Source organism: Perca fluviatilis, chromosome 19, assembly GCF_010015445.1.
Source record: "Perca fluviatilis chromosome 19, GENO_Pfluv_1.0, whole genome shotgun sequence".
NCBI lineage: Eukaryota > Metazoa > Chordata > Actinopteri > Perciformes > Percidae > Perca > Perca fluviatilis.
In genome coordinates this window covers 16,195,761-16,218,553 of record NC_053130.1, presented here as the reverse complement: position 1 = coordinate 16,218,553, position 22,793 = coordinate 16,195,761, and the positions used below count along the sequence as shown (strand labels likewise).

General features: G+C 39.0%; 1 protein-coding gene across 26 annotated transcripts in view; it reads left to right on the top strand.

Moving 5' to 3' along the window:
* The window catches only part of kcnma1a (potassium large conductance calcium-activated channel, subfamily M, alpha member 1a), a 145,069-nt gene that overhangs the window by 75,063 nt on the left and 47,213 nt on the right, over positions 1–22,793 (top strand). For 21 of the 26 annotated variants that reach the window (XM_039782987.1, XM_039782986.1, XM_039782963.1 and 18 more), the window contains exons 4-10: positions 5,902–5,995; positions 6,911–7,022; positions 13,814–13,889; positions 14,317–14,392; positions 15,488–15,658; positions 17,238–17,329; positions 22,636–22,746. In XM_039782987.1, the coding sequence (XP_039638921.1) occupies positions 5,902–5,995; positions 6,911–7,022; positions 13,814–13,889; positions 14,317–14,392; positions 15,488–15,658; positions 17,238–17,329; positions 22,636–22,746 (732 nt within the window). Of the gene's footprint in view, positions 1–5,901; positions 5,996–6,910; positions 7,023–12,808; positions 13,066–13,813; positions 13,890–14,316; positions 14,393–15,487; positions 15,659–17,237; positions 17,330–17,418; positions 17,511–22,635; positions 22,747–22,793 lie in introns of those variants that run through there. The other 5 variants (XM_039782964.1, XM_039782984.1, XM_039782981.1 and 2 more) reach the window with 2 other exon arrangements.

The window sequence follows — 22,793 nt, the reverse complement described above, 5'->3', positions numbered from 1 at the left end:
CTGTAACACTGGCTTCTGAAAAAATTAAACGTAAAAAGTGAAGTGTAATTTCTCTCTTGCAAAGATGTAGCTGCTTTTTTACATTGCTGTCATTTACTTTTTCATTTCTAATATATTGCGTTGCTGAGCATACCGTTTCTTTTAGTGCTGTGCTATTTTCACTCACAAACTATTCCTTTAGACTCTAAAATAAATAACATATTTGTAGAAAATATGCTTGAAGCTGGATGCAAGTCATTTGCATTCAGATGAAAAAATTGAGTTGTCTATTTTTAGCCTTCGCCGGGGAGGTTTAATATGTCCGTTGCATTTGTAGGTGCTAAAGTATTTCTTATTTTAGTAATGGTGCCTTGGCCTAATTCAATCATTTACGTACTAACCTCAACCTGGTCTTCTTTTAGCTTCACAGACCCCTCCCCTGCTGTGCCCGCTACACGTGCATGCACTACCTTCAGAAGAAATACTGCATGTAAGCCAGACATTTAGTTGTTGTGCTCAAATCACATTCAAAATGCATTTGTATTTCTCTGTTTGGGTTGCATATTGATTGTATGGGTTGAATCCAATACCAACAAATGAGAATATGAATATGTAAGTAGATTCCAAGATGCTTTTGAGCTTACTAGAGCAGAAGACATTTGTGAGATTTGAAGAATGTGTCAGATTTGGTGCCTTTCGCTTTGGTTGTGAGCATTAGTCAAGCCGGCAGCAGTGTGTAGTTGTTATTGTTGTCCCAGGGTCAACCTTGCTGTTGCTCCTGCAGCAAAAAAGGCAATGTGCGGGCTAACAAAGGCTGACTGACTCAAGGTGTTTAGGACTATTTTTAGAACATCATCATCAACATACTCCTTTGCCCTTGTGAAAAATGAGTATTACGTCTCTGGTCGCGTTTTCCAGAGGTGGTCAGAGGACGTTGACATCATGTGGGGAAACATTTTATGTCCTGAAATAGACTTACATGCTCTGCGGCCTTGCCTCGGGCAATCTCTGTTCTCCTGTGTGTGTCTGCATGTAAGTGCACATGTCTGTGTTAGTGCTAGCTTTGCTAATAAGCAGAGTGGGATTGGAGAAGGACTAGTGTGGTGCAGGCATACACCAAGTCAAACTTAAGAAGGCTAGAGTTTATTTCAGAAGCTCAGCAATCTCCAGGAAATTTCCATGTGGCCTCAAACTAGCATTGTGGGCTATATATATATATATATATATATATATATATGAGACAAATTGTCTTCAGTGCCTCTGGGAGTTCAGTCCCCCCTGCCACTTTCACATCTTCCTGTCTTCCTCGCCCTCCTACTGTCACTGCCTCTCTTCCCTCCCTGTCTCTTTTATCTCTCTGTGTCTTGCTGCTGTCTTACTCTCTCTCTCTCTCTCTCTCTCTCTCTCTCTCTCTCTCTCCCATCTCTTCCTCTCTCTTCTTCCTGTCAGGCAGGATGTTGTAACCCAAGGCTGTGCCAGGGCTTAAGGAGTAATAAGAACTGTGGTGGGCAGATGTATTTTCTGCAGGACACTGGCAGCATGTGGCCAGGAATCCTTGGGATTGTCGAGTGTGAAGTGACATTGAAAGCAGGAATCAAGATTGTGTCTTATCTTACATGTTATTTGTGTAGGAAAGGGACACAGAAACACCTATATCGGGCATCACCAAGTGGTAGACCGCAATCTGGACCTGGACCGAGTAACGGTTCTGTCTGAAATACAGTTAATACGCCATTATCTTCACTTGAGCCAATAAATTTGATTGTTTACCATTTGTGGACAGTTCGCAAGAGAGATGTGGGAGAGATGACGGCAGACCCTGCTACTTTCTGTAAAGCCAAAACAATGAGCTGTAAGACGCTGAAATGCTTGTTAGAGCTGGGAGAAACTGCAGCGTTGAATGATATTACACTGTGGGTTCATCACTATAAGTGGCACCTTTCACACTACACAGCCATTTTTCCCATTGTCAATATAAAAATATTGTTTGGTGCAGCTTTAGATTAAAGTAATATGTTATTTGGAGATATTGCTTTGATGAGAGCAGAGAAAGGATGGCTCACTTTTAAGTTTTGTGTATATGTGGTGAGTTACAGCTCTACTCATACAGCACATCTAATTCTATCTATTTGCTTTTTTTTTTTTGCTCCATCTATTTGCTCCTGTGTATGCAGAATTGTGTTTAAGAAGTATTTACCTTGACAGACGATAGTTAAACATTATGACTTGCCATATATACAGCAACCAAATAATTATTTCTACTGTTCACTCCCCAGTGTCATTTTTTGAAACACATTCAGCAGCTCCACAAAAATAGACTGTGCGAAACTCTCCCACCCTGCACTGATGAACTCTTCATTTCCTATTGTTCCTCTGAGCTTAGGAGAGAAACCATAGGTCTGCCTGGTGTGTCTTCCCACTACTTTAGTTAATGATAAGCTTTACTTTCAAATAATGATTATGAAAATGACTAAATTAAAGCTCTCCGAGTGTAGCCATTGTGCTACCTTATAATCCAAAATCAAGACAAATTCAATGTACCACTCAGCCCCTGCTGTGTGCCGCCATGCTCTCTCTGTAGATGAGCAGTTATACAGAATTAGGCCAGAGCTGGGCCTGAGGGGAAATGCCACAGTGACCACTCCAAATTGTGTCTTCAGTGTACACCATCTGTGTGTGTGTGTGTGTGTGTGTGTGTGTGTGTGTGTGTGTGTGTGTGTGTGCTCATACAGTAAGTGCTTGTAAGTGTATTTGTATTAGTGTGTATGTGTAGATTCTCTTGCACAAATGTCTGTAAGCTTAGCTAAGGCTGTGTTTTCAGATCAGTTTTGGGAGTGAGGTCACTTGAGCTTGTGTAGTGTGTGTAAATGGATGTGAGGAATATTGTGCATGCTTAGGCCATAGGTATCATTCATGACAGGTTTGTTTAGCATTCTTGTTTATTTTGATGTCTACAGAATCACATGAAGATGCTGGTGGTGTTTTTTGTAATTGAGTATTTAGGCCAGATCAATCTTAACTCCTTCGAGGGGTCAGAAGCGAATTAGCCTCTGTCCGAAGTCTGATGGTACTTTATGAGAAAATGCCTTTAAACCTAAACAAGTCGCTTTAGGTTTTAAACAGTTGCTACTTAACCAGACTCATTCTAATCATCTTGGACATGAGCCAGAGTTTTACATCATCTTAAAGATCACGTAACTCTTTAGAATATCTTCCAGGCAGACCACACATTCATGAATTAGAAGTTGGGTCATCCTCTTGGAGCAATACGTCCTATCTGGCATGTCTGTAGTTATCCATTATAATAATGGCTCATCATGAAATAACATGTTTGATGTTAACTGGAAGATGATTAAGCTTCATTCCTGTCAACAAAATAAGTTACCATAGTTACGCGGATGACACACAAATTTACATAACCTTATCGCCAGGGAACTATAGCCCAATACAACAAATGAATAAGTGCGTTGAACAAATTTATGACTGGATGTGCCAGAACTTTCTTAAATTAAATGAAGAAAAAACTGAGGTGGTTGTTTTTGGGGCTAAAGAGGAACGATTAAAAGTCAGCGCTCAGCTTCAAACGACAATGTTAAAAACAACAGACAAAGCCAGAAATCTTGGTGTAGTCATGGACTCAGACCTGAATTTTAAAAGCCACATTAAAACAATTACAAAATCAGCCTATTATCACCTTAAAAATATATCAAGGGTTAAAGGACTTATGTCTCAGCAGGATTTGGAAAAACTTGTCCATGCTTTTGTCTTCAGTAGACTTGACTACTGTAACGGTGTCCTTACAGGTCTCCCTAAAAAATCAATCAGACAACTGCAGCTGATTCAGAACGCTGCTGCCCGAGTCCTCACTAAAACCAGGAAAGTGGATCACATCACTCCAGTACTGAAGTCTCTACACTGGCTTCCAGTGACAGGTCTACTTGTTGTCCCCAGAGTAAGAACTAAACAGGGGGAAGCAGCGTTCAGTTTTTATGCTCCACATATCTGGAACAAACTCCCAGAAAACTGCAGGTCCGCTTCAACTCTCAGTTCTTTTAAATCAAGGCTGAAGACCTATCTTTTTGATCTTGCCTTTCTTTAAATAACCTATTTTATCTGCTTTTAAAAGTTTAACTGTTTTAATGTTTTACCTAACAGTACCTAATATTGCCTAACAGGGCTTAATAGTACCTAGAACAGTGCCTAACAGTGCATAGCAGTGCCTACCTAACAGTGCTTAAACTGCACTGTAAATTTTATTCTTGTCTTTTATGTTTCTCTGTTTTTTTTATTCTTATACTGCACTGTAAATTTTATTCTTGACTTTGAATGTTTTTAAATTGTTTTTAATTGTTTTCTGAATGACCTTTCATGTTTTATGTAAAGCACTTTGAATTGCCCTGTTGCTGAAATGTGCTATATAAATAAAGCTGCCTTGCCTTGCCTTGCCTTACCTCTGGTTCTCATTATGCGTTAATATAGTCTGGATCTCACACTGTGCCCCTATAGGCTCCTTGCATACAAATGTATACTTTAATGTTTGAATTTGAACACATGGGACTTGTAACTCTGTACACTTATAAAGGCATGGTGTGCGTTCCCTTTCCAGTCTATACATTCCCAATACAAAGGTCGCCTACTGCCAGCCAAACCATAATGCATATTCATGTTTTTTTACAACAGTGGGATATCCTTATTACTCAGGAGCAAAAAGCTATGGGCCCATGACCAAGTGAAGAATGGGGTGGGCACTGCACCTGATATTGTTTTTCTTGAGAGCACCCACTTGCTAATGGTTAATCATCACAAAGTAAACATCAAGATGGATTACATGACAGACCAGACAAATCTCGACTGATTCATCATAAAAAAAAGAATTTAAGCAGCACCCGGCTTGCTATTACACTTTGTTAAATGGAGAGAGCCATGCAGTCTCTTTATTAGTGTGGAGTCTCTGTCATTTGAGGGAATATCTGTTGGTATATTTGTGTTTGACAGATGCTGAATAATTTATGCATGTTGAAAGTCACATCAAAGCTTATTTCAGTTTATTTCCAGTTGTTTTACAGTGCATCTTTTATCTTGGTCTGTTACCCTCTAGGGCTCAGAGGAGGAATTACAGGGTGTCTGTGAAACTCAATAGCAAATCATTAAAGTGTTTTTTAGAGTTTTAAATCCATTTTTTGATCAGATAAATTTATAATTTCTTTTAAAATATTTTTTTCTCAGTAAATATGTATTACAAGGATTTAGTTCAGTAGGTTTAAATGGAAAGCATTGGTCAGCACCATTTGACCTTGACAGCTTCAAGCTGGCTGTTGTTACCAGAGAAGGGTTTCTTATCAGTCCTGTGAGCTGAACTGAGGAAAGGTGATCAGGAGTAGACCATATATTCATGACAGAAGAACAAAAGGACAAGTAACAGCATACATGTTTTACTTGTCTTTTGGTGGAATTGTACTGTAATGTGATGATGTGATCATATCTTGTTATTGTTTTACCAAATTCTGTTAAATTAATAACTCCAAATGAACTGATCAAAAACTAACAAAATGAGATACTGAAGTTACATGTATGCAGAGTTCTGTCTGCATAACAGGAAAACAGTTCATCATATTCAGCATACATTTGATGAACATTTTTATATTTATATTGTCACATTTATTAATTATAGTTTTTTTGTATTGTGATTTCACCCATATTACCTAGTCATACTGATATGCAAGGCCCATATACCAATGGTAAAAACCCACAAAAATTCAATACACGTCCTACCATGGAAATGTGGCGAGGTCCGCAGTATTTGCTATCTGTGTGTTCATGTTAGGAAAGAGATGAAAGACCCTTCTCTACAGTACGAGTTAATAAGTCTTTAACCTTGCAATAATGTTTTTTCTGTCTTTCTCTCTATCTCTTTCTCTCTAGTCCTATAGAATCCTGCCAGAATTTCTACAAAGATTTCACGTTACAGATCGATATGGCCTTCAATGTCTTCTTCCTCCTTTATTTTGGTCTGCGAGTAAGTTGCTCACACATGCACACAAACATACACTCACTCAAACATGCATATATTGTACACATTTATAGACATGCTGTCAAACATACTGGCACAAATATTTGTGAATATTTCACATACATTACAATCTTCAGGATTTTTACAGGACAACCAACAATTCCTACAAACAAGCAGACGCCACCTAAGTCACCTATAAACTTAAAGGAACTCACACAGCATGCCTATAACTGACACTGTTGTAATAATGTTGCTAGCATGGCTGTCATGCCAGAGCAGCATTCCAGTGGTGCAAATGCAAGTCCGCCATCCTGAATGAATTAATAAATAAACTCATAAGCTGCTTAGACCACCAACCATTCGCATGACTCAGCAAGTGGGGTGAAGCTTTTGTCATTCTATACAGTATGTCAGCGTTGCCAAAAGAAGACACAGCATTCATATTCAGCATACATTGCTGATCTCCTTACTCTGCATCACTCCTCCAGGAAACTAAGAACATCTAATCAGTTCCTTTTAGCTATTCCACAGTCTTGGATGAAAACAAAGGGTGATCGTGCCTTCTCTGTTGAGGCCCCAAGACTCTGGAACAAACTTCCCATTCATATTAGGTCCTCCTCTACTGCCGAGATCAAGTCTCGTCTTAAAAGACATTTTTATTCTTTGGTGTATGATTTAGTTTAGGGACATTTGTTGTTTGTATTATGTTCATTGTGTCTATATTTTTATTGTTTTCCTTTGTTTTTATAACATAATATAACTCTGTACAGCACTTTGTTCAGCATAGGTTGGTTTTAAATGTGCTCTATAAATAAATTGACTTGACTTGACAGCATGCAGTTTGAATGTTGGGCTATGGTGGAGAGGTGGTATTTTGTATAAAATTGTCATTTTTGATGCCATGCCTGTTTCTTTTGACAGTTTATCGCGGCCAATGATAAACTGTGGTTCTGGCTGGAGGTCAACTCAGTGGTCGACTTCTTTACCGTTCCTCCCGTGTTTGTTTCTGTCTACTTGAACAGAAGCTGGCTCGGTAAGTCCGCATATCCCTTTCAGCTGTTTCTTTTTTATCTTGCTTTGACACTCGGTTTCCTAAATCCATTATTTTATCCTCACTGTATAGCTTTGTCTTTTCTTGCTTTCTTTCACAATTTTTCAAATTTCTTTCTCAATGCCTCCTTCTTAATGCAACACTAGGTAACTTTTCCCGCTTCGGTCACCCTACAGATTGGAAGCGGAATTTTCCATTACATTACATTGTCCAGTTCATTCGAACTACAGATCCGCTACCCAATCTAACAAACTTGCATAATGTAATGTAATGAACAATTCCGCTTCTAACCTGTAGGGGGACCTAAGCGGGAAAAGTTACCTAGTGTTGCTTTAACGCTCTTCTTTTTCCATTTCATTTTTTGCCCTCTATCTTCACATGTCACCCCTCCTTTTATCACCCCCTATTTCTCCCTTTGCCTCCCAGTCCCCCTTCTGTCTCCTCATTACTGGGAGTGTGTCTTTGAGGCCCTCTTGCTCTGGGCTGTATTCAACTTTCCCTCATCAGTGAAAGTGACAGGGCTGGGTTCCTCTGATATTGCAGGGAACACAGACACAGCCAAGTGGATTGGCTAATGGGAGTGAGAGTGACTCAGGTGTGTGTGTGTGTGTGTGTTTGCTTGTGCTTCAGACTCATTGGTAATTGCTGTGTTGAGGCGTTGCACCTGGAATACCTCACAGCGGTCCATAACTGCCATCTAATGGGCTCACTCAAACAAAAAAATGCACATGCAAAAGCATATGTTATCACCATACACACATATACACGCTCACATACAGACACACTCACATTAGCAGGCTGGAAAACACCCTAACCTGCATTACATCACAACCTACTTTTTTGCAGTAAAGAGTTTTTCTTTTTGAGGTGCATTGCCACTCTACTTTCAAAAACATATACAATTTTTTACATCCTTGCTATATGAAGCTAACTATACTGACAGTGACATTTCCTTTAATAAGACATATTTAAATACATTTTAAGAAAATCCTGTTTCCTTTCTATTTTTGTATTATTTTTGTAGTTTTAGGCAGTCACTCTTATGGGTAATAGGCCTTTTTAATGGAAGACAATTTGACATTTCACAGTAGGAAAACAACAGGTGTAGATAATAAAATGAATGATTTGTAAATTCCAATTAGGTGCTTCAGTTTCAGGATCCTGCTGGCTCACTGTCAAACTGTCATGGTTTACAGGGACAGAACAGAGCCAGCAGTAATGGTGTTAATCAGTAACAGTTGTACTGTTCCTGCTATGACAAGTCAAAATGTCTGCTGTGAAAAAAGCCCATAATAATAACTAGCAATAACATTGGAAAAAAGACGTCTGACGTGGCAACATGAGCAATAAGTTGGTCAGACAGGTTAGCCAAACTTAGTTGAAAGAGAAAACAAAGGCGGATGTCTGTTAAAAACATCCATCACTGCTTACAGACTTCTGAGCTGTTGCTTGCTGCTTCTCTGTCTTTTGAATTGTTGTAGGTTGAATATGTTTTCGGTTACAGGGTTTTGAAGACATCAAATTGGGCGCAGGGAAACTGAGATGATAATTAGTATTTTCACATTTTGACATTACATGGACCAAACAATAAATCAATTGTTTGAGAGAACATTCAGCAGTTCATTAATAATGAGAATAATCACTTCCAACTTTGGTTATATACAATAACAATTTTATTGTACCTGATAGAAGTGTTGGCCAAAATTATGAAAATAACACCCAAGTTGAAATTGACCTTAATTATTTGTTAATTAGATGAAATAAACTAGTCTATATATAGTGTTAGAGATTCAGGGATGTGGAAGATCTGCCCTCTATCCCGTAGTGTATGCTCTTTTATTACATGCGCACTGCAATCACTAAATCTGTAAAGTAACATAAAACTGTGAAAGTCTAATCTCTGAGGTGATGAAGTTTTCTAAGAGGCTCAGTGTGGCCCATGAATTTCACAGAGAACAAGCTGTGTAATGAATTAGAAATGGCCGAGTCAAGTCATCTGGTTTCTGGTATTCGTGATGTAAGGTGTCCTCATCTCATCCCGAGAAAGCCGTTAGTGTTAGGGCCTTGATGAGGCTGATGAAAGACTGTGAAATGGTGGTCTGGCCTGACATTCTGCAGTGAATACCTGTGATCATTAAATATCCGTTGATGTGGAAAGAAAAGACACCTTGTACATACAATACTGCTGAATTGTTGTGTATAAACAGCAGCTAAGAGTGTGAATGTATTGTTTTTGAGAGATGCCCTAGATTCCAGAGCTATTAATATAGATTTATTTGTATTACTGTTATTTTGGAAAGAGAAGAATCTTTGTTCCTGGCATTAGGACAGGAATCATGATTAGCTGCTTCTATCCTGTATTTATATGGAAATTGGGACATACAGTACCATGTTGTGACAGGATAAAAAGCACAATTAATTAGTATAAAAGTCAGAAAATGTCAAGATATAGTGCCTTATTCCTGATCTGCTTTCAGATGATAACCTTTTGATAGTCACTTGTTAGTAAATGTCATTGCCACTTCCCTGAAGACTATTGCCCCCTATATATGTTTTCATGTTTGACAGGTCCATAATGGTTTTCCTAATAATCAATAAACTAATTCATAGTTGGTGCTACTTTAATTTAGTTAAGTGTATATACTGTCCCTAACAGGCTTTGTTAGAGGAAGCCAGGGTGATTGTTAAGAATGTGCATTGTGCTCCTCATTTCCAATAGATTAGTTCATCTTTTCTTTCCATTCATTGCTGGAGAATACACACCACAGCCAGTTTAATAAATCATAATTACAGTGCCTTTTGCTTCACTCTTTCAGCTGTGGCCCTGCATCAGAAAGCTTTTAGCATTCCAGTCACGGTGTATATAAAAAAAAGACCACTAATAGGAGTTCTGCCCTGTGCTGTGTGGTAGTGTGTCTGCCCACTCTGCACCCGAGGAAGTATATGCTTTATGCATTTCAAGTTATGTTCTCTCTGCTTCTGCAAATTGGACATTGATTAAGAGGAGGAGAACGATGTGCAGCTAATGCAGAGGGCATGTAAAGTTCTTCTTTGGAAGCAGGAATTAATCTCCTTTAACTACTTAAACTGAGCATTGCTCTTTTAGAGAGTACAAGCAGTGTATGATTAGCATATGGCTGTTTAAAAGATGGTGGTAACTGAACCCCATCTCTCAGAACCCGGTACATAACTTCACGCTTTCCCCCTTAGTCATGAAAAACAAAAGGCAACTACAATATTGGTTAGGATTTTTTGGGGGAATTTGAAAGATTTTTGACAATAAGGGAAATGAGTTTACTTTCTAATGTGATTGATGTGTATTGTTTTCTAATTTTATGGTAGCAACCTAAATGTTGATGTGAAATGTTGTTGATGTAGCCTTCAGGCATGGCTTTTCTGACCTGCTACTGCCTCCTAGTGGTGCTTTAGTATACTGTTTGTTGATCCCTTGTGTTTTCCTTTTAAAAGAGGCTTACAGTACCTGACATGGGCATGAGTGCATCTGCCTTATTTGGCCCTTCAGTCGCTGGCAGGAAGCCTCCATGTACACTCGGAAGGGAACTAATTTGTGGGAAGTTTAAGCCTCTTTGCTGTAGCCAGGCTCCTAACATGTCATCGTATTGCATGTTTGCATTATTGCACAGACGATGAGTTGAGTAATGAGCTAGCACAACTGTGTTGTTGGTGTTAAATTAAATATATACATGCTGTCTATCCAGCATAATACTCAAGTAGGAACCAGTGCTACACTAGTGTGTGTGTGTGTGTGTGTGTGTGTGTGTGTGTGTGTGTGTGTGTGTGTGTGTGTGTGTGTGTGTGTGTGTGTGTTTAGTGCTGCGTAGCATCATATAATCTAATCCTGGCAGGGTTGCTGTATGTATTATCCCAGATGAACCATCCCAGTCCGCTGATTGATAAAAGGTCAGAGATAGGCTGTTCTGCTAGAACATGTGACAGATAGAACGTGCTCTGGCTCTCAAAGCCTTAATGGAGTAAGAGTGGGCACAGAACAGAAAAAAACCTTTTGAATGAGCATCTGGCCAGCTAACACTTGTGTGTGTGCAAGGGGCTTAGGCATGTGTGGGAAAGAGATTTTCTCATACATGAACACGTGAGCAGAATTTCATTGAGAGTTTTTCAACACATGCACGCACAAACACACACACAAAAACATATGTATTAATATACTATACTTGTGAGGACATTGTTTTGACTTTCTCGGCAGGCAAAAACACACACACACACACACACACACACACACACACACACACACACACACACACACACACACACACACACACACACACACACACACACATGCCTATACTTTTCAAAACCTTTTGCTACAAATTTTGAGCACACAAAACACAAATACTTTTCTCTAAAGCCAAAAGGGTTTGAACTTCCAAATGGCCACACTTGAAGACGGGATAAATGCATAAAAAGGTGTGAGGGAGGGGGTTTATATGCTGTTTGGCGATCCAAGAAGCAACATGTTTGAAGCATACTAATGCCTTTACTTTTTACACCTCTCATCTGCTGCAAGAATATTGTGCTACTACTATAACCAGTCTTTGTAATGTATGAGTGCATACAAGTAACAAAAATGATACACACATGATAACATCATCAACTACGAGGTATTACTTATCGCTGTGTTTGTGTGTGTTTGCTTGTGCTTCAGACTCATTGGTAATTGCAGTGTGGAGGCATTGCACCTGGAATACCTCACAGCGGTCCATAACTGCCATCTAATGGGCTCACTCACACAAAAAATGCACATGCAAAAGCATATGTTATCACCATACACACATATACACGCTCACATACAGACACACTCTTGCATTAGCAGGCTGGAAAACACCCTAACCTGCATTACATCACAACCTATTTTTCACAGTGTTGTGGCCTAATTTACGCTGCAGTAAAGAGTTTTTCTTTTTCAGGTGCATTGCCACTCTGCTTTCAAAAACATATAGAACTCTTAACATCGTTGCTATACTTAATTTACAACATTTACTTCTCTAACATATTTGGAACCCTTGTTAAAATTACCTTTAAATTCTTAGGTCTTCATTGAAAAATGTATCCCTAATCTGACAAAAGTTTTTCCATGACAGACAAAATCTGATATTACTGTAGTTTAAATGACCCCAGTCCCTGAATTGTTCAAAAACTGTAACTATTAGAAAATTGTGTAGAGTTGTAGACGTTTTTCCTGTGGAAACAAACACTCATTTTTGAATAAGGATTATTGTTTTTGCTCTGCATCCTTTTCATTTGATCTTCATCTCTGCTAATCCCTGCCAGTGTTCAGACTTTTTTAGAAAATAGGTTCATCACAGTTATGTGTTGATTTAGACAAAGCTTCACACGGGTTAATAGTAATACACTGAAGGGGACATGAGGAAGGTAAATCTGTTTGGGTTGTGGGGATTAAATGCACTTTAACAAAAATGAAAAAATAACACCTTTAAATTAGACCTGACATTTTGCTCGCAGAGACAGTCCCTGGCAAGGCTGATATGATTAAGCAAACAATACAATTCTAGCTCTTCTGCCTGCAGCAGTGACCACCGATTTCACAGTATTTAGAGGTGTTTGCTTCACAAGGAACTTTTAACGTTGGTGGTGCTGTATCAAGGAATTAGATTTTTTACAGAAATTTAGAGACTTAGGAATTATCTCCTGTCTTTTTCTGGAGGTGCTTTTGAAATACTAGGCTGTAAATATTTTTTTATCTGCGATTTTTGATTCACGTCTTTGCAAGAAGAAAAAGGAATTCCTTAGGACAGGATTAAAACCAAAACAATGATTCCTCCTAAGCTGCTCGTGTATCGGCGTACACTAAGTGATGCTAATTCAGAGATTGTCCAAGAAACCTGGAGGCGAAAGAAGTCCTGTGGCGATCTTTTTCAGAATGGGTACAGGGTGAGGCAGGGCCATCATGGACAGGAGGAAAAGCAAAGGCAGACAGGACTGTATCATTCAGTGTGGTCCTGTTTGTGCATCCTTTGCAACTGGGGTAAGGCCATTAGTGTCAGTGTATAGAGATGTATTATCTGGAGGTGTGCACAAAATGTAGTACCTTATTTATGCAGATCTTGAAAATGTTTTTCAAGTTGGTTTGTCTATGAAACATGTTTGGTGACGAGCATATGGCCACTGTTTTATATTTGCAGGTAGTAAACTGATTGTAGAGATCGTCTGAATAGGAATGTAGATCACTTTATGTCACACATACTGACACACATAGGCACCGACAGAGCATAGAGCAAACCAGTTCCATGGTATCAGTCGTGTTATGTAAAAAGACAATGAGGCAGGTGTCGCATTGTTCTATAATCCCTAAGTGAGCTGCTCTTGGATGCACACTGAGGCTCATGTAAAGTAGGCCACATGATGTTCCTCCTAACTTGTTTGAATGCATAAATAATTCCAACACATCTTCTCGAATGAAGTTTTTTTTGTGTCATCTCCTTGTGTCTGCAGACAAAATTTTTCATCAAGGTGCTGTGCTAAAGTGCTGTAGACATTTTTTTTGGACCATACCATCTGACTGCTCATACATGTTGTCTATATCCAGTTGTCTTTCTTCACAGTTGCCACTCTTATGTTTCTCTGGCACCACTGTAAAGATTTTTTAGAAAACACCCAATTTATGGATACATGTATGAATATGAACTTAGTTCATATATGGTAACTGAGATTACCATCAGTTCTCACTTATATGATAATTGCTCTCTTTCTATGTCTCTGTCTTTATCTCACAGGTTTAAGATTTCTCAGAGCACTAAGATTGATACAGTTTTCAGAAATCCTCCAGTTTTTGAATATCTTGAAAACAAGGTAAGAATAAAGATTTCCTCATTTATTCACAAGAATGGTTTCCGCGTAAAATAGCATCTTCACTTTAACTATTTAATGAATATTTTATCAGTTGTCATAATTGTATTTTTAAGTTATTAATCATGTGTTTTATGGTGTGACATAAATTACATTGTCACATTGTATGTAAACATAACACTATACTTAGGGTGTACTCACACTTGGTCCAGTTGCCTTGAAACGTGTCCGATCACGATTGTCATCACATTTTCCTAATTTATTTGTTTATTGATATGCCCACGATTTATTTAAGTCCCATCTCAACTGTCCTGGCTGTAGGTTATTGTTAGTCATGTCAGCTTACTTTCATTAGCTCACAAATTTCAGTTTTTCTGCCATCATGGTCTAACGTCTTTAAGAGTTTTACGGTTATTCTTCTTCTACCCAGCAACTCCATTAAGCTGGTGAACCTGTGTTCCATCTTTATAAGCACATGGCTCACAGCGGCAGGATTCATACATTTGGTAAGTGGACAGATATGAGGGCCAGTGAGGTCTAGTGATTAATAAGCCAGTAAAGAAGGTAACTGACTAACTGGTACAATACAACAGTGACACGCAGCACTTTTCAAAATATAATTGTTTAAATTTTTATTGTCCAATAGCAAGCAGTAAATTGAGATTTTGGACACTTACTAATACAAATATTCATATATTCCTTTTGTGGCCTTTAGGGTACTATATAATGAGATTTCGGACAATCAAATAAAATGGCGGACAGTAAATATAGTGCACTATATAGAAAATAGGAAGTGATTTTGGCCATTTTTATGAAAAGTAATATGAGGCCAGCGATTTCTGCGGCACTAAAGATTAGTAGATTGTTCCTATTGACTGAATGACACATAGTGGAAACACTATTTTATAATGACATTGATGAAGGAACTGCATTTAATGTGGATCAGTCATGTTATGTAAGTATTGGCACTGATGCTGATCGGTGCATCCCAAGTATGCAGTAGAAAATAAAAGACAGGTAAATTATGATCAACTTTCAGAAGGCAAACATCCACCAATTCATGTGCAAATAAATCAACTGTATTCTCAACAAGATCAATACTTTTTAATTTAAAACTTGAAAGGCCTCATATAACTTTTATAGCAAAGATTTATTCTACAGAAAAGAGACAAAATTAGTAATATAAAAACTTAGGTTGGGTGTCCTGGTGACCGAGCACTCAAGGAACTGCTATTTCTCAGTCTGGCCAGAGACCTTTATTGTAGCCCTATAGAGCCCAATTTTTTTTTTTTAAAACAACAATGACTATTGTGTGTAGCAGTGCCACATTTAAAAAAACAGACAAAACAAAAATGTTCTAGTATACACACTTGGTATATGTAGCTCTGCTCAGCAACTCAGTATCATCAGCATCAAACTGTTTTACCACTAGATGGTAGCCTAAGCTCAATATATAAAAATAATGCTGTCTGAATGCATGAGCACTTGTATGTGGCTTGAAACTTGATAAAATAGTTAAATAGTAGCAAAACTCTGTTTACAAATTGGTGGTGAGAGTCATTTCTAAGTGTCCTTCCCTCCCTCTCCCATCTCCATTTTAGGTGGAAAACTCAGGGGATCCTTGGGAAAACTTCCAGAATTCCCAGTCACTTTCCTATTGGGAATGTGTCTACTTGCTGATGGTGACAATGTCAACAGTGGGCTACGGGGATGTCTATGCAAAAACCACCTTGGGGCGCCTGTTTATGGTCTTCTTCATCCTTGGTGGTTTGGTAAAATCAGGCTTTTCTTTCTCCTTTACTCCCTTTATCCCCTTCTAAATCCTGCCTGTCCCCATCAATAGACTATATAAAATGGCTGAAAATGATACATTAATGAAAAATGAATTTAAATACTTTGATTATCATGTATATTTTATGATATTTAAGTCATAGTGCTGTTTTTAAAATGTTACAGCTATGTTGCCTGAACCAGTAAATGTTATTTCTTTGTCATAGTGAAGTTGTATCAGCCTACTGTATCTTGTCTATTGTAGTTACAGTACTATGTGCTCCTTCGTTCCCTTCCCTTATGTGTCATTTATGTATTTGTTTAAAATACAGTGAGTGTAAGTTTTTGTCTGATAATGTTGTTACTGTTCTCTTAAAAGCAGTTGCGGTTTCAGGACACCCCTCCTCCCGTGTCTCTTCCCAAAATTCCAACAAACACAGGGGCAGGGAGATGAGGCTTAGGCCAGCCTGACTGTTACCATAGCAACAGCAGCCTCCCACTCCCTCCCGCTCAACTTCCTCCGATCTAGCGTCCTGTTGGTTTGCCACTAGTACAGTAACACACAAGCGTGCATAGGTGTACACACCTGTGAGCACTCATACACGCATACTGAAGTACTCCTCTATCTTCTCTTACAAAAAATAGAGGATCTAGCCAGACCACAGTCACTGTATTCTGTATTTGGACAGCTATCGCTATGCACTGATGACCTGCAGCTGTGTCGATGTGTACCGTGTTGTGGCCATGGTGATAGGTTGTGTGTTTTTCTCAGTGCAAAGAGCTCTGGAAGTATTTAGGCTAGTACCTCAGCCTGCTTCCTATCAGCAGCAGTGGCTAAATAATGACTTCAGGCTGGAGATATTTTAAAGCCAGGGATCGTATTAAACTCACGTCATTTCACATTATTCCTGCTAATGTATATATGCACTTTCCAAGCATGAGTTAAGTATGCATTTACATGGGCAAGGACAACTCTTTGTTTCTTATTGTAGATGTTAGCCTAGATAAGTAGTGCAAGTGAGTTGTTAGTTAACTTCAACCCAACTCTCTGCTAGGATAACAGGCTGTGAAACTTTGCAAAATGCATCCAGCTCATTTTCCAGCCCAACAAATGAGTCTTAATGTGTTTTGCAGCTGTGGACCATCAGGTGGGCCTATTCAAATCAACCTGCCAAATCATCTGTGTTTGTTGGACAAAACATGGCACATAGGTTTTTATCCTTCTTTTAATATTCTGCTATTCAGAAAGGTATCGGGTGCTATCACAGACTGCTCATGAGCTGTGACAAAATTCTTGCCCAACCAAACCTGTTCCTAAATCTTTATCTTTAAAAACTGGGGCTATTTTTTAACAGCAAAAACAAGATTATTTTTTTCTTTTTTGGTATATGAAGATCTCTCTCAAGTTTAGCAAGTCTCTACAGACAATGAGAGCATTTTTAACTTGATTTCCATAGCAAAGTAATATTTTACCCCCCTAAGAAATCTGGATTCATGCACCAGTTTCCCCACCACCCTACTGCGGCGTACAGGAGTAGTCTCTTTTTTAGTCTCTTCTTCTGTCTTCTATCTTCTCCTTAGGCCATGTTTGCCAGCTACGTCCCTGAAATCATAGAGTTAATAGGAAACCGAAAGAAATATGGTGGTTCCTATAGTGCGGTTAATGGGAGAAAGTAAGTATTCCAGATGGTTCTGCTGTTTTTCTGTGTGCGGTAGAACCCTCTCTGCATGCCTTTTTCTTTTTTCTGTTTCATGCATGTAGGCCATGTTTGCTCGCTACGTGCCAGAAATTGCTGCTCTCATCCTTAATCGGAAGAAATACGGAGGGAGTTATAACTCGACACGAGGCAGAAAGTAAGTTGAAATCCAGACAAGGTGTGGTTGTGTGACTCAAGTGCACCCCCTTGAAGTTTATAGTTACTGGGGGTTAGTTGACTTGACTTTGTTTGTAGAACAGTAAAGTTACTTTATAACGTAAATTCACACTGCGTGACTGGAGACCTTGGCCATTAGGACACACATGTCCATGCCCCTTTACTCTGTCTTTACTCTGTCTCTTTCTGTCTGTCCTTGTCTTCTTCTTTCTCTGTCTACCTATATCTATATCTGCCTCTATCTGTCTTTCACTCAGCGCTTTCCTGAAGTCATTTGTGTGCCGTTCATTTTCTTTCTTTGTCCTCCTTGAAACATCCTGTGTTGCACTTTAATTTAATTTGGAAAATAGAGCTTTCATGACTAATACACTTTAGACTTGCAGTGTACCAACCTGTGGTGCTTCTATGCAGTATATCTGTGCTCTATGTGTTGTCCCATTTCTTTTCTAGCCCCTAATTAATACGGTCTTGCCCATACGGATGAATTAGTACATAATACATACAAACGAAAGAAAATAGTCATGAAACCCCTACTATCCGCTTCTAAAGGACTTTTTTCCACAAGAAAATAGAAAGATTTAAACATCTGCAAGTCCATTTTTATTGGTGATCTTTTGAAGCATCATCAATCTCAATGACCATTGCAGGATATACTTTCTTTTCATGTTTCATTTTGCTTGAGTTTGTTTTTGCATGTTTTATGGAGTTACTTTTCTGTAACTGCATCATTTCTGGCATGTTCTCTATGACCTGCAGTCATGTGGCTTTTTCATGGATTGTGAACTCCATGAAAAAGCCATCTTCCTGTTGTCTGTCACCGCTAGCCCATCGCATCATCAGTGCTTGACATGACTCTGGCCTTGATCTTCAGTCAGCTCCCACACCCTGAATGCTGGATGCCTCGCTCCCAGTGGAGGCTCTCAATTGCTTTTGGCTTGCTTTGCCTGCTTGGTTCTTGGTGCTCGCCTGGTCCTCGTGTTGTGTGTGGTGGAGTTTGTCTCCAGAAACTCTTGTTATTTATATATATATATATGTGTAATTGGCCTCTCCCAGCAGAGGTTCCAGTGCACAGTGTGTGTGACAATGTGTTAATTTCACCACAGTAACATATTGTGCTGTACTGTTCTCCTCTTCTTGTGGCTCAAACCTTACTGATATTCAGCACACAGACATACTTTAATCCAAATGTGGTGTGTCCAGAACAGGGAGGGTAGACTTCTTCCTTCTTCTCTTCTGTTTTCTTTTCATTTTCTTCTATGGAACTTAACATCTACTACTATGTGGCCTTCTCTTTCTCACTCCGTTTCTCTTTTCCAATCTTGCTCCCATCGGTTTCAGTCGCTCTGTTCAGCAGTGCGGATTCTAGCGAGTCAGCAGTAGAAGGAGACATTGGAAAAAAGCCTTTGTTCGATAATGTTTGCCTGTCATTGAGATAAGATTGATGAAATGTTATGTTTGGCCAGTGACCTCAGCCCAGACTCACAGATGGGTGTTGAGAGAAGCCCTTGTCAAAGCTGAGGATAGTTTCTCCCACACACTTTATTTTCTCTCCCCCCCACCCCCTTCATTTACTCTGTTGTTAACATACAGTGCAAACATATGGTTACAATCAGAGGATACCCACCAAACACACAGGCTTAGAGTGGCACCAGGCTCTTTGCATAATCATTTAGATATGTATATGTGTTTGGTGTTTACATGTATAGGACCTGACACAGACAAAACCGCTTTGTCATGTGGGTTTAGGATTGCCATCGGGGTTCAGTTATTTAGCAGCTGTCAGCACAAAAAAAGTCCATCATGGAAATGAGATTAGGAGATTACAAGTATCAGACTGATTGCAGAGCTCACAAACAATGAGGTCATGATACATTGTGAACTATTTTAAATGTAACCCTTATTTCATCTCGCTGCCTGGCTGCTGTCGTTTGAAACAGGCCTTGAAGGTTATTTGGAAATGAGAGGGACTCACACTGGATCTGTTCTAAATATCTGTTTCATGCTAGTGTTGCTTATAGTACTCTGTGCAGTGTAGCATACACCCGTGAGCGCAGTGACAGCACTATGCCTACGTATGCTGATAAAATAATGACAAGTGTTCCATTCAGTTGGCGCCCACTGCAGTCAGGGCTCTGTGGTTTCCATTATGGCTCTATGGTTTCCATTAGCCCCAACTTCAACAGAGGGGTTGGCATGGAAACTTCAACCCTGACTGAACTCTGACATACACCTTTGAAAGTCCTCTGTAAGGCTTAGCAACGTGAGGCGTGCAGGCCCAGAGACTCCTAGACTATCAGGCATGAACACACGCTTACATAATGGTAAAACATACAAGTTTCCAAAGAATCTGCATACTATTGCACTTTAAAGACAAAGTGCATTATATATATATATATATATATATATATATATATATATACCTATATATGTACACCTCTTGACATTGATAAAAGGAGATGCAATTTCATTTAAAACTAAAATAAAGTAAGTAAGTAATAAATTGCAACATTTTGACGATGATTCTTGCAGTAAGTTTCATCACTGACCTAAGGATTAGAGCAGTACCGAGTGAGTGACCTCTGTTGCTGATGTTTGAGCTCTCTGTTTGTTCATTATGTATTCAGTGCATCCCCAGTGACATCCCAGGATGTTCCCTGATTGCATGTTTTGTGTGCACGCTCTGTCTCTTGCATTTAATGTGATTGTCTGCCACACTTTGTTTTTGTTTCTGGGTTGATGTGTTTGATTTTCTTGTTAAAAAAAATTTGCCCTTGAAGTGCTCTATTTTTTTCTTCCAGTTATGTCTATAGTTTAAGCTGTACCGTACAATCAGGTTAACGAGAGGAGAGGTATTTTGGTTCATGAAGCAATTATAAATGGTTGAATTATCTAAGATATCCTTTTCTTATATCCTATTTAACTAGCCAATGATCTCAGTGTTCAAATTTATGCCACTATTGGCACACTGAAAGGGGAATAACTCAGAGAAGGGCATGCCGACTTTAATGACGTCTATCAAGTGAAGCATACTATCTCAACAATATTTCCGTCTTAAATACAGAAACTCAAATTAGTGGCAGGAAAAAAGTTTGATACATGAGGAAGACCGTTTTGCTTTGCTGATAAGTCACTTACTACACCTAGCGTGTGTGTATGTGTGTGTCTAAGATTCATAATCTAATGCTAGACCCACACAAACCAAATATTACAGCATATAAATCTGTATATTCCCTCTACCCTTGCAGAAGGGCATCTGGATACTGGGAATAGGAAAACGTGACTGATGTTTTTCATCTCTTGAAATGAGAGACTTCTTGTTCCAAATACTGCCGGCTGCCCACAGACATCTCAGCTCATCAGCTTGTAAGACCACACGGCCCTTTGCTCAACTCTGGCCAACCATGCAATCACGGCTGCTCATTAGATTCTCTTAAAAGGACAGAGGCGACATCTGCGAAGACCATTATGTCCTGCAACATCCACAAACTGCCATTCTCTCAATATGTCTGTCACATTACTTTGCCAAGTCCACTTCAGTTCAGCCCTGCATGGTCCATCTGGTACAGAAAAGGAGAGCACGGATTTGGACTATGGCTCTCATCTAGCATCAATAAATATCAGTTTCTTTTAAACCTGCCAAACTGAGTCGGATTTCAGTAATGTTCTACAATTTTAGACGTCAACTTTTAAAGGTTAATGTGTTCGCCAGAGCCTCCTTCTTGTGTATAAGAGTATGGTAATGGATTGAAGCAGGCAAATCCAGTTTGATCATAAGAAATTGAACAATGAACACATATGACCACATTGGGGTTTTTTTATATTTAAGGAAAGAGTAACCCAATACTCATAGTGTTAAATGCAAAGCTGTCCAGTATCCAGGCACTCAAAACTAAAGTGGTTCATTTGTCTCCTGGCACATCCTGCTGTAGTGGATAAGGCCATTGTCATTACACAGATTGCCTTACAGGTCTCCATAGGGTAATTAGGGTGTCTGCTGAGTGTCTACACTAATCCATGTCAATATAAGGGCTGGATTCTACTGGGCATGTTTGGATTTCTCATTTAGGGTTTTGGCAAAAGACTTGGTGACATTTAACTTTAACTCCAGAAAGGTAGCTCAGCTTACCACAGTGCAAATGAAGCATATAAAGTGTCTTAAATCCACTAGATTAGCATGATTAAATTGCCTATTATAACCATATCGTGACTGGGTTCCAACTGTTTTATTAACAACCTCTACTTATTTATTAAAGGATTTTTATTATTCAGATTTATTAGGTTTTGGGACACTAAAATGTGATATTTATAGAAACACCACAAGTTTGATTGTTGACAGAATATAAAGTTAAAAGTTTAAGACTTGGACAGTGGCCATCTAAACTGCCCAAATGACTCATCTCACACAGTTGTTGATATAACTGTGAAGCTGACCTTTGAACTTCATCACTCTGGCCTACAGTGCAGTCAAAGGACAAACAGGGACACAACCTCAACTCCAAAATCGTTCCAATCTAACCTCAAACTTCCATAATCAGCCCTGTGCACCATCTGACAGATCCCTCTGCTGTAATGTGCTACATATTTTGCCAGGGGACCCGTCAAATACTCCGAGGTCATGTTTAGAATTTGTGTCAACCACAGGCCTCCAAATCACTTTGAAAGTCTTTAGTAATGTTCTGTATAAAAGCACAAGCACATTGATGTACATGTCTTTGTCAACATCCATTCAGCTCACAAAGGGGTGGTTTGGCCAAAGGGACAGTTTTTATATTGAGAACGGATGACAATCCAACCACTGTGGGCTGTGTGATTATATCTTAGATTTTCTAAAATGGTTCAAAGTTGAGTGTTTGATTGCACTTGTCGTGCAGAATTTAACCACTTTCATTACATGGGGGAAAATATTCCCTTTTGTGGCAAACAAGATATAATTCGGTTACTTATTTGCTTTGAAATGACATTTCTTGACATGTATGTAGGTTTTTCAGTCTATATTTGAGTTAGATGTTAGAGTGCTTTGGTTTGAATGATTATCTTTGGGAGACATGCCAGTGTCTGAAGTGATTTATGCTGCCCACTCAAGATGATTTCTTCCCCCCTTCCAGGCATATTGTGGTCTGTGGTCATATTACCCTCGAAAGTGTCTCCAACTTCCTCAAAGACTTCCTACACAAGGACAGGGATGATGTCAATGTTGAAATTGTTTTTCTCCATAAGTAAGTTAATTATTTCTTGCTCACCTAGTGTAGGTTATCAGAACACA